The sequence below is a fragment of the Carettochelys insculpta genome, chromosome 4 (genome assembly GCF_033958435.1).
Source record: "Carettochelys insculpta isolate YL-2023 chromosome 4, ASM3395843v1, whole genome shotgun sequence".
NCBI lineage: Eukaryota > Metazoa > Chordata > Testudines > Carettochelyidae > Carettochelys > Carettochelys insculpta.
The window spans coordinates 69551665-69567194 of record NC_134140.1 but is presented as its reverse complement, the minus strand read 5'-3'; the positions used below and the strand labels follow the sequence as shown (position 1 = coordinate 69567194).

The 15530-nt window shown below is 40.9% G+C and overlaps 1 protein-coding gene across 5 annotated transcripts in view; it reads right to left on the bottom strand.

The window, feature by feature from the left end:
* Positions 1-3842: 3842 nt before the first annotated feature.
* The window catches only part of MFAP3L (microfibril associated protein 3 like), a 36552-nt gene continuing 24864 nt past the window's right edge, over positions 3843-15530 (bottom strand). For all 5 annotated transcript variants that reach the window (XM_074993031.1, XM_074993030.1, XM_074993032.1 and 2 more), the window contains one exon: positions 3843-11463. In XM_074993031.1, coding sequence (XP_074849132.1) covers positions 10598-11463 — 866 coding nt within the window. In that variant the 3' untranslated portion in view covers positions 3843-10597. The remainder of the gene's footprint in view (positions 11464-15530) is intronic.

Sequence of the window (15530 nt, the reverse complement as noted above, 5' to 3'; positions counted from 1 at the left end):
CAGGGCTATGTCTACACTTACACAAAACTTGGAACCGGCCACCCTAATGGCTGAATCGAAGAATACTAATATGGAGCTGAAATGAATATTCATTGCCTCCTTAGCATGCTGCTGGCCACGGGACTTTGAAAGGGCCACAGTTCGTTCGCCTGTGGCTCAACTACATGGGGGTCCTTCTCGAAAGGACCCCGACAACATTGAAATCCCCTTATTCTTATCAGCTGATGAGCCACATGAGAGCAAGCCATGGCACTTTTGAAGTACCGTAGCTGGCGGCATGCTAATGAGGTGCTGAATATTCATTTCAGCCCCTCATTAGTATTCTTCGATTTGGCCATTAGTATGGCCAATTCAAAGTTTTTTGTAAGTGTAGACAGGCCCAAGAAAGAATAGTTCTGATGTGGGTATCTCCTTCATATTGTCTGCAGAGAAGACTGCTTTTAAGAATTTAGTTACCTTGTCTGTGATGGCCTTGTATTCCTTCAGTGGTTCTTTAACACTCCAGTTCTGTAGTAGCTCTGCTGACTCTTTGGAAGGCTTCCTGCTTCTAATGCATGTAATACAATTCTTATGGTTAGTTTGTGTGTCTTTAAGGCTGTGTCTACACTAGCCCCAAAACTTCGAAATGGCCATATAAATGGCCATTTCGAAGTTTACTAATGAAGCGCTGAAATAGATATTCATCACCTCATTAGCATGCGGGCGGACGTGGCACTTCGAAATTGACACGGCTCGTCCCGACAGGGCTCCTTTTCAAAAGGACCCCACCTACTTCGAAGTCCCCTTATTCCCATCTGCTCACAGGAATATGGGAATTCAAAGTAGGTGGGGTCCTTTCGAAAAGGAGCCCCATCGGGATGAGCCACGCGGCGGTGAGCCACATCAATTTTGAAGTGCCACGGCCACCCGCATGCTAATGAGGTGCTGAATATGTATTTCAGCGCTTCATTAGTAAAAGTTCGAAATGGCCATTTACACGGCCATTTTGAAGTTTGGGGCTAGTGTAGGCATAGCCCCACTGTTCTATTGTGCATCATGGTCAAGAGCAGCACCACCTTATACGCTTGGTCCTGCCACTTCCCTCTGGGAACACTGCCTCTTCAACAGCAACATTCAGGTTAGGGCTATTTTCTAAACTCCTTTCTGAGTCCTGCAGAGGAATCTTATGGAGTGAAACATTCCTCTCCTGTTTCCTAGCCCATGCAGGCACCTGAGGAATGAAAAAGAGGGGTAATACTGACTGCTCCCTCACTTCTATTTCTACCTGGCTCTCTCCAGCCATCCTACGGAAAGAGACCTTCCACTGAAACATCATCAGTCCTCTTGCAGGACTGGGTGAATAACATGTGCAGGAGAGATCCATGATGAACAAAAGCTGAGTCAGGTAAACAATGTGACTATACACAAAAGGCCATGGTTACACTGACCCAAACTGGTGGCAGCAATATACAAATAGGCAGTCTTGAAAAATATTTTTCAGGCGTAAGAGGCTGCTGACAAAGGGGATTTTGCCAGGAGAACCACATTTACATAGCTTTTTTTTGTGCCAGCAGCAGCATCTATCAATGAGCGAATATGCAAATGTGTGGCTATTTGCATTTTCGAGACTGCCCAGTAGCATACTGCTGCCAGTAGTTCAGGTCAGCGTAACCATAGCCAGAGTGCTGTCAAAATACTCAGTGACTACTCAGTGGTTACACTAGATGCATCTGTCTACAGAAGTGTCTGTCAGAAGAGCTGTTCCAACAAATCTTCTGTCGGCATATTGCATCTACACATAAAAGTGAATTAATCTTTCAGTCCGCTCTGTCAGCAAAAGGGCCCCCTGAAGCATCTACACAACTTTTTTGTTGATAGTTTCTGTGGACAAAATGCATTTTGTGTGTAGACATTCTGTGAGTTTTGTTGACAAAACCCTCTAGTGTAGACATAGCCAAAGTAAAGACACTAAATAAAATCTCCTTGAAAACTTAACTTTAAAGCAGGACTATTTTTAAGCTAAGTTTTGAGTATCTACAACACATTCCCTTGGCCAGGAATTAAAATATAAAATACTTGCACATTTTCCCTGTGTTTTAACCACCTCTACTTACTTGCTTATCATCAAAGTGTGCCCCAAACACTATGTGTTCAGTGGAAAGGACAAGGCAATTATTGTTTAAAGGTACAGATACTGGGAAACCAGCCTGTTTTCCTGTAATTTTGTTCATATAGACTACAATGCAACTGTGAATTTAAAACAGGAATTTCACATTTTGATTTGTTGTAATGTAGTAATTTGTCAGGATATCCAGAAGCATGCAGCTTTATTTTCAAAATCACAACTCCTGGAGAAAGTTCAGGTTGGAGGAATCAGGCCCAGGTTTATCACATGATGCTTCTCTGGCTGAGAAGAAATATGAGCAGCAGGTAGAGTCCTGAATAGCAAATACTGCCTCCTCAGTCACCCACAATCAGCACTGGGCATGGTAAAGCAAAAACTTCCCTTGGCCAAACCCGCAACTGGCCATCCCATGGCAGTGGCAATGGAGCAAGAGCCTCCCCTGCCCTGTTATACCTGCTGCACATGGAAGAAATTATCATATTGTCTTTTCAAGTCAGATGAAGAGAATGTGCCTAATTGGCCTTTAACTTTTTCTTGACTGCAGTGGGAGTTTGCCTCTTCACAGTGTGTAGCCAGCCAAAGTCTCCCCCTTACAAGCCAGCTTGCTCGCTGTCCCCCCTACTGAGGAGCACACAGGGCACAGAAACGGCTGCTGACAGCACAGTCTTTGATGCCCTCATTGAGGCCCAGATGTGCTCGCTTATCATGACCCTGAGAAGCAGAAAGTACAGATAGAAGGCTAACAGGCCAAACTGTCAACAAGAGAGGGGGGGAACCTCAAGAAATCACCCCAGCTGGCATTGATGAATTTGATGACCACACAACCATCCCAGAAGGGGAAGTCCCCTGCCCACACAAAAAGAATGTCCTGTACTCTCAAATTGCTTATCTCCTGTCTTACAAGTGCAAATTAAGTAAGAAATGCCCTTGTAACAAACTGGCGTCACAAAGACAGACCAGTGTAATCTGGCACCTTAGATAAGAAAGAGAATACGTAACCCAAAAAGGGGTATAAAAGGTGGGCCCAGCAGAACTCTAACTTTGAGTGCATTCCACCAACTACCTGCTGGTCGGGTCAGGTGATTGCGTCCCGAGGTCCGCAACTGGGGACGCCCAACCTCGTATTCGTCTTTCCGCGGAATTGAGTGACCGATCCGGCTTGGCTACGCTGGTATCGAGAGACGCAGAGAGGGCAAGATACACCCATGCTAGGTCTCCGTTTTTTTTTTGTGCACGGCTAAGGAATTAGAGCTCTGTAACTAAATGTCGTTGTATCAAGATATTGTGTTAGATGGTAACAGATATCTTTGTATTGGATTGTAACGTAACTTGTTAACACCTGTACTTTGCTAGCATATAAGAAGTAAACAATAGCCTTTTGGAACCACACGCTTATAACTGTAGCTTAATAAACTTGTAACTAGTTAAGCTCTAAGCCTGACCCGGTTATCCTTTTGTCACTACAACACAGCCGGCACAACAAAAAGAACTTTAACCGTTTGGTTACTACAGCCTGGCCGTAGGAATGCTAGCAGCTCCCTGCTCTAACATTAAAAAAAACTGGGTTGTTTAGGACCCAGTGGGGGGTACCTCACCGCACATTACCTGGCCACCGGCTAACAAAGCGTCACTTCAAACTTCAGATATTTCTGTTTTGCAAACAGCACCATAATTTTTCTGAGTATTCACTGTTGTTTTCACATCATCATCATCATCTCACACACTCAATATACTTCGTACAAATTATTTATTGAAACAATGATGAATTTTACAAGCTGTATCACCTTTTATTTTGCCACTTTAGCATGAATTAATTTCTCTGTCATTTACAGCTGTTAAAATCTTAGAACTGACAGTTCTTAAAATCAAAATACAGTAACTATGTGTCTGATCAACAGAACACATTCATAGGTGCTTTAAATTTGTTGTAACATAAAAAAATCCAGAATTGCTGAAATATAGCTTGTATTTCAGAGCAAGTATTTTCTCTGCATCTAAGGAAGTTTCAGCAGTCCATAGAGTATGATAGATACCAAGGAGACCAATACTTTAAACAGTGATTTGCCAGTATATTTCCAGTAACAGCTTTCTCTGAATTCACCACCTAAAAAACCAACCAACCAACCCCCGCGCCCTCTGTCCTCCCCCATCCTGGTTATTCTGCATCAGTAGGTTGATAACTTACTTTAGCAAAGCAAGTTAGGAAACCCTGATTATATGTTACAATACTTTCAGCTCTTTATATATAGGGTGACCATGAAGTGATGAATTCGCGTAGTGAATGAGGGGAACTTACAATGGGCATCATTTAAAAAGTTATCATCTACGTACAGTTCCACTGTAAAATTTAAGAATAGCGACAAACTGCCTTTTCTCAAATACAGTTAACACCATAGGTAAATGCTTATTTTAAATGGTAAACACTGCAAGGCATGTTTAACTATAGGAGTTTAATTTGTATCAAAAGAGAACAAACCCTAAGCAAGAGTGTGGGAAGAAAGGTGGTCTAACTAGAAGCTGAATAAGTGTTCCATCATTTTCTTTAAAATACTGGCTTAACTAAAACAAAAATGAAGAGTAACTATAAGGAAGCAATTGTGATTTACTGTACAGTAGAAGTCAAGTGTCATTTCATTTAAGATTAAACTAAAATATTTATAAAGGGTGTAGATACATTAAGAACACAAGATCCCCTTATGCCATTCTAAATTGGGTTAGTCTGCATGATATGTTTGGAACATAATTTGAAAAGGGACTCTTTGCATTTTGAGTGTTGTAAGGTACCAAACATATTTATACTTAAATAATAATAACAACATAAAAAAGGTGTGCCAAGGCTAAATGAGAGGTAATTTTTTACTTCGATTCCCTGTGAGTTAAGGTGTGTCATGAAGCCTATCCAGGATATAAATTAAAGTTATGTAATAATGTAGATACCAGAAATATAATTATGGTTCCATCAAACATACTAGTGATTTCTAAATTATATTCTTTCATCATACTATGCAGTAATTCATTTTGGACAGATTAAGATTGAACAGGCTGGGAGGAGATGGTGGAATGAGGTCTTCAGATCTTCTTTGCCGCTGCCAAAAGCATTTACTAGACATGTTGATATGTGCAAAATAGATACCAAAAAAAAAAAAAAAAAAAACCCTGAAGATTACTCAACGTATATGAAAACAGAGAGAAAATATTTAAAACAGAACTATTACAAACCTACCTTTCCCCCATATAAAACTACCTTTTCCATTTAGCCAAGTAACACATTAGCTATGATCAAACTATTAGATGCTCCAAAAAGTTATATTTGCCTTCCAAACAATTTTATGGGTGCATAAGGAAATAAAGCCTTCAGATTGCATTGACTGGACCAACATCATTTATGAAAGTTTAAGGTTTAATTGGGTGAAATCCTAGTTCCAGTGCCAAAAATCCTGTGGACATCAGTGGGGCCAGAAATTCACTTATGCCTGTATGAACATCTCATCCAAGCAAGTTAGCTAAGAATTGGTTCACTGCACATGTTAAAGTGTTTCATTACTCACTACTCATTACTCACATTGCATGTCCTAGCCATTTGAAAAATATGTAAATTTCCTAGTAGTGTAGACTTTTATTTTGAAATTCTGCTAGGCACTGTAGCCTAAATCGTCAAGAGACACATACATCACATAGACATAGACATTTAGGTGACTAGAAAATCACTGGAATCCAGAAAGCATGAGCCAAGGCCTTGACTCCCTAGAAAATACATAGGGAGATAGGTGCCTGAGAGAGAATGTGATCAACAAAAGCTAGCATGGTAGGTGTGAGCTGCCTAAACTGGCCAATGGAAGATACCCATGAGATGTTGAACTTCCTGGGCAGACCATGACACACCTATCTCAGCTCACAAACTACAGCTGGGAACCCCTTTCTTGAAGGCAGATGGCTTAGGTGCTTAACTGTTTTTTTTTTTTTTTACAGAAAGTCTGCTACCTAGCTCCAAACAAAATAGCTTTGGGGGAACGGAAAGGGAAGGAGGTGGCTTCTATCATAACTCTTATGCCAGCAGAGATTAGGGTGGGATGTGGGAGACCAGGTCACTTCCCATTGCTCCCGGAGGAGGAGAAGGGATTTGAAAAAGTGATCTTCTACTTCAGTGATGAATGCCCTAATAATTAGGCTATCCTGTCCTCCTCCTCTGGCCCAATTAATATTTACTACAAAGTAGAATAGCTTCAAAAAGAGATATGAGACTCATGTTGGAATATGCCAGAGCCCACTGATATTGGAACCCCCTCTGTTCAAACATCTTCTCCTCAACAGACACAGGGCAACTGAAATGGAATAGGCATTGGGCTATCCATCACCACATGGTTTAAACACTGCAGGGATTTAGGAGTAACATGGGTGTCTGAAGCCTGCTTGAGCACTAGTGCACATGCCAGAGGCAGAAAACTTAGTCCTGAGCTACACTGCAGCTTAAGTCAATATAAGTTACCTTGTACTTCTTAGGGAGGTGGACTATTGAATTCAGCAGGAAAGCACTTTGCCGTGGACTCATCCCATCTTCACCAGACCTGCTAAACTGATGCTGCTTCATCAGTCACAGTGATACCAATTTACCACACAGTATAAACAAGTTCTCAGGCTCCGAAGGAACTTGTACAGCAGGAATTAAGGTGCCTACAGGCAAATTGGATTGATTTAAATCACACATTTTAACCATGGCTAAAATCACCAAGCTGGAAACCTTGGTTTAAATCATTAATTTAAATCATGTTTTGCACTTAAACTTTTTAATGATGTTCCTAATAAAAGGTTGATTCACATTAGTCTGTTGTATTCAAACATGTTACTTACAACTAAATATAATCTTTGGTGCTGCTTTTTCACTAACCAGTAGGATGTAATATCTATACACACTTACATGAACAAGTATACAGCTTAATTTACATTTAGATTTATTATTTCTAAATATTTTTATCACTTTAGAAAATAGTGAATGATGGATTTCTTATTTACCAGATTATTATTATTATTATTATTATTATTTTACTTATGATATGTATCAAGCTCTCTTTGGAAGGAAAGTCAGCTATAATTAAAAATGCACTAAAACAGCTTTTTAAACTTTTCTTATTAAGTAAAACTACCTTAAAAGTGCTGAATACAAAAGAAAAAGTGTATCAAAACATGTTCTGCATTTTAAACTGATTTGTTACACAAAGGATGTATTATCTGTAATTAGTGAATTAAACTGATTGTTTCTAGTGACCATGGCCTTTGAGATATCAGCTCTAGTAGGTCCCATTCTCTCAGACCTAACTTTTATTCTTCGATCAGAAGAGGGTAAATAAGCTTTTCTGTTTTTTCAATTCTCAATTGATTTCTTAACTTTGAATGAAACAGCATTGAATTTATCTAATGGAACAGCTGAAAAGAGGCAAATAGCCCCTCTGCAGCTGTAAAAGGGGTATTGTTCTCACAAGCTGTACTAAAGCTAGTAGTACTAAACCTACTGTTACAGGGGCTTAGCCAGTAACTTCCCCTGATTCAGTTGTATAATTTGCTTGAAAACTTGGTAGCAAATATGTACTGCATAATATTTTTATATTTAAATTATTTTAATAGTTTATAATAATGTTAGCCCTTAACATGCACTGTCATTTTCAAATTTAAATCGTTTATAAAACAAAATTTTATTTAAATAAAGCTCTTTTTGTTTCAAAATAGAGTATTTTTTAAATCTCTTTGCCTCACTGGTAAGGGAGCAGCTAAGAAGGGCTTTGTAGATGGCAGTGCTTAAAACTGGGGGTTGGGAACCTAAGCTCCTTTGTAGGGCGCATATGAACTCAAAGATGACATAGTTGCAGCCCAGCGTTGCTTACAAACTAGAGGAGTAATCGCTTCCTAAATTTTAGCATTCTGATGTTACGAACAGCGTGGCTCTTTGTGATAAAAACACTTTCACTAAGCAATAGGCAAATCACTTTAAACTATGAAACAGTGTTTTGCTAAACATTGTACAATTAGGTATAATTTATATATCTCTTGTGTAAACAATGGACAAATTAGAAGAACTCCAAGTACACTTCCACCCTTGCATCATGTAAAATTCTCCTTTTCTGCTAACCCAGTGTCAAGTGATCAAAGCAAAAAGGATGAGAACATAAAACAAAATTGTACTTCAGAGCGAGTAGCTGACTGTGTTTCAGTTGGATGAGCACTTTCATTTGCACAGACAATAATCATCTTTCTAAAACACTCGTGTCTCTTCTTTTGCACAGTATGGTCCCAATTTGTTTCATTTAACAGCAACTAATTATACATTTTGGACCAAATTTTTAACAAGGCCTTTCCCCAGCATGTTTCCCTTTGTGAATGTGCACATTTAGATGTCAACTTACCTGACTACTGGGGGCTAGAGAAATAGCTGGGCCTCTAAATGGCTATAACTTGCACATACAGTTGATTGCATGCTAAAACAATCAGTCCATTGGGCCTCTTATTTTTTGTTTCATACCTGTTGGCCATGGAAAAGTACAGAAAGGGACAATTCACATATTTTACAGGTTGAGACTTGTGCACATCTTAGCTACCTCAGTGTATCTCGGTGGATTGTAACTGAACTGGGTCCTGAGAGGATTCTAAGGATACTCAGCCCTTCATTCAGGGACACCACCATTGGTATCCCTTTCTGATGGATGCAATTTCAGTAACCTTGTTTGCCCTCAACTATTAATGCAGTGAACAGATCTACTCTTCCCCAAGCTCAACATCAGCAATGCTCAAAGGTGCACAAGCTGTGCCAGCTGTGGAGTCATGTGGGTGGTCTGCGCTCACACCAGCTTCTTAGAAGTCTAAATGAATTGTCTCTCCACAGCACTCTAGCAAGAAACTCCAGGCTATTTCTTCAGACTTGATCTCAGCCATAGTGACCCTTCACCAAAGTGAGCAGACCATGGTCCACTCAGCAATTCTAAGTGAAATGTGTATCAGACGACTAAAAAACATACTATTCATCATGTGGAAATTGCTACTTGTAAGTGCTCTATTTCCATGCACATCCAGTAGTGCATAATAGTACATATTTTCTGAAAGAGATACTGTCCATCTTTCCTCCCTACCTGCTGCAGTTCATTAATATCCTACCATAACTCCATGATCCTAACATCATACCATCGTAGGACTGAAGGAACTTCAAGAGGTCTATTACTCCAGTCCCCAGCACTCAAGAAAGAGTAAGTATTCTCTAGATCATCCTTGATGGATGTTCGGCTAGCCTGCTTTTAAATGCCTCTAATGACAGAGATATGCCTCACTTGCCATGATTGTGAAAGCTATATATGTATGGAGTCACTGCTGCTCCGATGTCAGTGAACCCCTTCCCCCGAGGAGATATTTATTTGATAACAATTTTTAAAAATAGCAAACCAGTTATACTCTTGTATTACAGTTTGTGATCATTGTCCATTTTTAAGCACTGAGACCATTATGACTTAATAGCAAGCTTTTGACTAATTTTTTTACTCTGCAAGATTAAAAAAATATGAGGATTATTGATGCACTTGTGGTTTTTTTGCATCAGGAATTCTGGATAAACAAGAATCCTTTACCACTTCAGCCTCACTTGGAACAAAATTTTGGAGTGTTTTTCACTGAATCCATGCTCCTTCGGAGAGGATTATATGGAGTCATCTGGTTCCATTTACTTCTACATTTAAGCAAAACAAAATAATAAATTTTGAACACCCAAAGTCCTTGTCAATGTAAACTTCTGGTAAAGTCAACAGATGGTTAAACACATGAAAAAATCTACTTAACCTTTGTACTATTGCCTTCTGGCAGAAATAAAGTGCTTTCTCTTCTGTATGAACAAGTACACCATATATATCTGTGTGATTGAACACTTATTGGCTTCTTCATTCTTAGGTGCAGGGAAATCTATTTCCCCACTGTTTAAATATAAATAAGATGGTCTCAAATGAAAAAGACACATTAATAGCCCTAATTCACAAAGCAAACTGGCACAGATGCTTGATATATGGGATCTAACTAGGATTTTATTTGGCTACTGAAATCCTGCCTCCTGGGCAATATTTCAAATTCATGGGAAGAGTTTCACTAAAAAGCAGCAGATGGCAGGGAGGCAGAGGAAAGAGAAGAATGAAGAACAACTTTATGTTTAATAAGTCTAAGTGTCTTTAACACTATAAATGACTTCTAGGAGGTCACTGAAAATGGCAACAACCTAGAAATTGCTGAGGTAAATGTTTCTGGAAAAAACATTCTAAATCAAAAAGAGCAATTAGTATTAATATAATAGTAATTACTCTGTCACACATCATACTAAAATTAACTCAACCAGACAAGAAAGAACCAAATAAGCCACATGCATGCTTTTGCTATGATAGTCTCCAGATAAGGCTTAGCGGCAAATACAATATCTATTTTAAAGGCGTTCCACCTGATTTTCTTACTATGCATAGATTTGCAGAGTAATCATCATACATGGCTTTCGTAAATAAAACACATATTTTTGTCATTTGCCAAAGCTGTGGCATTTGAATCCAATTCAGTAGAAGGCTCTGGAACTGAGTCAGTAGGAGGTGCTGGTGTTTGAGGAATCTCTTCTTCCTTGATTTCCAATGGCAAACTATCCTGTGACTGGTCATCTACACCATCCTTTCTGGACAGCTGATGAACTGATACTTTTATCGCAATCTGCTGTGCTGATTCGTGCAGGGATGATGCATCAGAGTCACCTGTGGGAGAGTCACTGCGCTTTAGTGCATTAGGGATCATATACACATCATCTCCATCAGTAGGCTCCTGGCCTTCTGCTGTTTGCCGTACAAAGTTGTGTCCCTGTTCCTCCAAGCCAACCACCTCCATGATTTCTTCCATTATAGTCCTGCAGTTCATGATGAGAGGTGGCAGCGGGACACTCCGGGCAAGCTCCTCAATGTAGCGAGCAAACTCCATGGTCTTGAACTGTGTTACTTTGGCAAGCTCAAGAGTTTTGGCTGAGGTGATGATTGGGATGCGTTTAGCAATCTCAAAGGCTTTCTGTAATTTCTCTGCTCCTTCTGTTCTGAAAAACTCATTGATCGCTTTCTCGGTTTTCTTCAGATGGCTGCTCATCATACACAGCCTGGTAATATTCAAGATCATGACAATGGTAAAAGCTACAAGGCAGACAATCATATAATAGATCCCCATATCTCCGGATGTAAAGACGACTCTCAGAGTCACAGTATTATTCACAGTGCCATAGATATTAGAAGCAACACATGTGTATTTACCTCTATCGTTAAAAGACACGCTGGTGATGTTCAGTAGCCCATTGTCAAGAAACAACCATTTTCCTGCTGGAAAGAGAGAGAAGAACTTAGTCCAAAACATTTGCTTATAATGGTCAGTATCATGTTTTAATTATCCATTTTGTTGTGCTGGCTCCAGAATTTCTTAAATAATGACAATAATGTAGACTATACTAACGTGATTTTTGTCATCACAAAAACATCTGCTCTTAGGATCCCATCACAATACAATTTTAGCTACTGTAAAGATTACTGATTACACACAGGTCACATTCTAAAAATGTCTCACTATCTACAATAAACTATATTGTATTTCTATCATAGTCAAGCATGTTAAAAACCTCCTTACCTATTGTGGACAGCATCCCAAACACATGCTATACTTCAAAATATACTGAATTTTAATGAATACTAGACATTTGAGACAGAAGACCTAAAAAAATCACTTAATCCATTGCTGTTCATATGATGACTGTAAATTTTCTGGTGTTGTGTTACAGCAGCTCTGATCATCTTGTTACTGTTAACTTTACCACACTCCCAAAGTTTTGCTAGGGACTTTATAGTGCAAAAAATATGCAAGAAGCTTACATTCTAGTTTTAATCATGATTTGACAAAAGGGCATGAGAAGAGAGCAAGGATATGAAAACTGAGGGAAAAAGAAGGACCATGCCAGTCAGATCAGTGTTGTTTTCCCGTAAAAACTTATGCATGTTCTGGTGGACTTCTTTTTTTTTAATTGAAGAGGCAATCTTTACCGACTTACCCAATGTGATTGATGCATTCGATCACTACAATCTACTGCAAGTGTTCGATGTGCACATTTTTCTTGGTTTGACCCTAACATGGCTGGCTTATTATCAAAAAATCTGAATCTGCTCCCATTCTGTCAGGCTTTCAAGATTCAGATAACTTATTGTTTTCCCCATTATAAGGAATGACTTAATTCCTCCTTCCCCCCCAACCAAATTAAAGAGCTACACTTTAACTGACAGAACACCACTAGCTAGACACTATGGAGACATTTATGCCATATTCAGTCAGTCTGTAGTGTGGATTTGAAAAGTTGCAAGACTGGTTTAAAAGATGACATTAATCATGGGTGTGGAGTGCTGGCAAAAGCTGGCAAAAGCTCTCACACCCCTTAAGCTCTGCAGTAAATTCCAGCTGGATAGAGAGTAGAGCACAAATGGACAGAATAGCTTTGGAGGTTCTGGGTGTTTCTGTATCTCCCTGAATACCACACACGGGATCTCCATGCTGATTCTCTGGGTATCAGCATATAAAGGCGGCTGAGGACAGTGCCACAGGGCCTGCAATTACAGTACAGAGATTAAAAAGTGTCACAGACACAAGCAGCAGTGGTAACAGCTGCACTTGGCAACCTCTCCTTCTGATGTACATATGCATGTGCATTGATTTCTCTCCCTCTCTGATGTCATCTTCTCTTTATGGAGATGTGTTTGGTTAAAATGCTACTTCTAGTTCTTGGATTCTTAGTTTTATGTGATAGAAACACATTATGTGCAGTTTGCAATTAATCAGACAAAGAAGCACCTTCAGCTGGAATAATTAGCAGCTTTCCTCTTTTTTTAACTCAAAATATGGCTCATCCTGAAGGTTTCATTATTGGTTTATCCTCAGTGAAATTCTATACATAAGCCTACTTAACCTTTTTGGCGTTCCTAATTACTTTTTCACCAACATCTTTAGTTTTGAACTCTTATTCTTATGGGGTTTGCAATATCTGAAAACTCCCAATACTACTCATAGGCTGGGTCTACACGGCGTGGCTTTCCTGACAGATCCATGCTAATGAGCATCCTCAAAATTGCAAATGGCCACTCATTAGCATGGTCCTGCAAGAACATGGTCTTGGCCTCAGCAGAGGTGGGTGCCAGCAGTAAAGAGGCTGTGTGGATGTGCCCCTTCCAGCAAAAAGCCCCTCTATCGCTAGACCCTTATGCCTGAGTCCAGCATGGAAATGTGGAAGGTATGTCTAAGGGGCACTGTTTCCTGACCCAAGTACTCCAACCCCATGGTGTGAAGTGTGGGGAGGGGATGTGTGTCAGGGTCAGGCCGGGGGCCCCTTCAGGGTGGGAGGAAGGCAGCCCACAGAGGGGAAAAAGGCCTGCTAAATAGAAGCACAAAGCAGCAGGGCAATTAGTATCAGCTGGGAGGGAGCTAGCTCGGGCATATTGAGGCCATCTGACTCCACTGCTGGCTTAATAAAGGCTTTTAAAAACCCTTTGGAGTTGCAATATAGAGGGAGGAGAAAGTGGGAGAATGGAAGGAGAGTGGAAGAGGAGGTTAGAGGAGACACAGGGAGCAGGAAGAGCACCCAAGACCGAAGCAGTGACTGGCCTCCCTACCCCAGAGACACTTTGCAAAACTCCAGCGCCTGGGGTAAAGGGGAGAAGGACTGAACTGAGCCGTAGTGTTGATATGAGTGGCCCTGGTCGCATATCCAAAACACAACAGTAACAGAATGCTAAGCTGATGAAAGAAGCAAGAATAGCTGATATTATCCCTATTTTGAAGCTGTGGAACTGAGGCACAGGAAAATGTTGCCTAGCCAGTCCCAGTCTCTCCCTTCCTAGCTCCCAGTCTCTTTGGTTCCCTCTCTTCTTGCACTCTGACTCCCATTTCCGTCTTTCTCTGCCCTCCCCTGCCTCTAATCAACTCCCCTCCACACATCCTCCCCAGACTTCTTTTCACAATCTATTTCCACATACCTCCCTGATCCACCTCTTGGCCCCTGTGCACTTGAATCAGGAAAGTTCCTTCTAGACATCACATGTACGTACCAATGAGAGCACATGAAAGACATCTTACTTGCAGTTTGGATGCCTAGTCATGGTCCTATCCATAGCAACCCAGAGCTGTAATTTCAGGGAAGTCCAGATCAATTCTGAGCTTGAGTATGCCATATGAGAACAGTGATTGTTCCTCCTAAAGTGGACTACTTTTTATTTGTACTTATTGGACTTCATCCTATTTCCTTCAGACCAGGGTTTCCCAAACTTTATATGGTTGGGACCTGTTTTTTTTCAGTATCTTTTTTTCACGGCCCAAAAATGTAAATGCATATAAAAAATGAAAAATAATAATTTTTCACTGTTTATTATTTATTCACAATAATAATAATACATAGAGATAATTCGTATATTTTCTAAGGACCGGTATTTTTTTTCCCCCAAGGACTGGTACTGGGCCATGGACCACACTTTGGGAAATGCTGCCTCAGACCATTTCTCCAGCTTCTCCACATCATTTTGAATTCTGACCCGATCCTCCAAAGCAGTTACAACCCCTCTCAGCTTGGTATCACCTGCAAACTTGATAAAGAAAGGTTACTCACCGTAGTAACGGTGGTTCTTCAAGATGTGTCCCCATGGGTGCTCCACATTAGGTGTCGAGCTCGCCCAGCGCCACAGATCGGATCTTCCAAGCAGTTTCTGCCAGACCGCGCACGCGCCGGTGCGCGCCGCTCCCTTGCGCGCTCCTGGCCACGTGCGCGATCCGGTCCCTGCCAGTTCCTTGACCAACCGCCTCGGATGCTCCTGCAAAACACTAAACAGAGATCCGAAGCGGGGAGGATGGGTGGGTAGTGGAGCACCCACGGGGAAACATCTCGAAGAACCACCGTTACTACGGTGAGTAACCTTTCTTTCTTCTTCGAGTGTCCCCGTGGGTGCTCCACATTAGGTGACTACCCAGCAGTAACCCAAGATAGGAGGTGGGTAATCGGATTATGTGCAGCTTGTCCCCGAGAGGACCGCTGTCGAGAGACGGGTATCCTCTTGGAATACCCTGTGAAGGGCGTAATGTTTGGCGAAGGTGTCATAGGATGAGCAGGTCGCCGCTCTGCAAATGTCTTTTAGCGCAACGCCCTTGAAAAAGGCTGTTGATGCCGCCACCGCCCTAGTGGAATGAGCCCTGGGCGTGGCCAGTAAAGGAGTCTTTTTGAGTTTGTAGCACATTTTATGCAGGATACGATGTGCTTTGAGATTCTCTGCGAAGAGAGACCTTCTCCTTTCGATTTGGGAGCGAGAGAGACTAGGAGTCTATCCATTTTCCGGAAGGACTTGGTCCTGTCTATATAGAAGGCTAG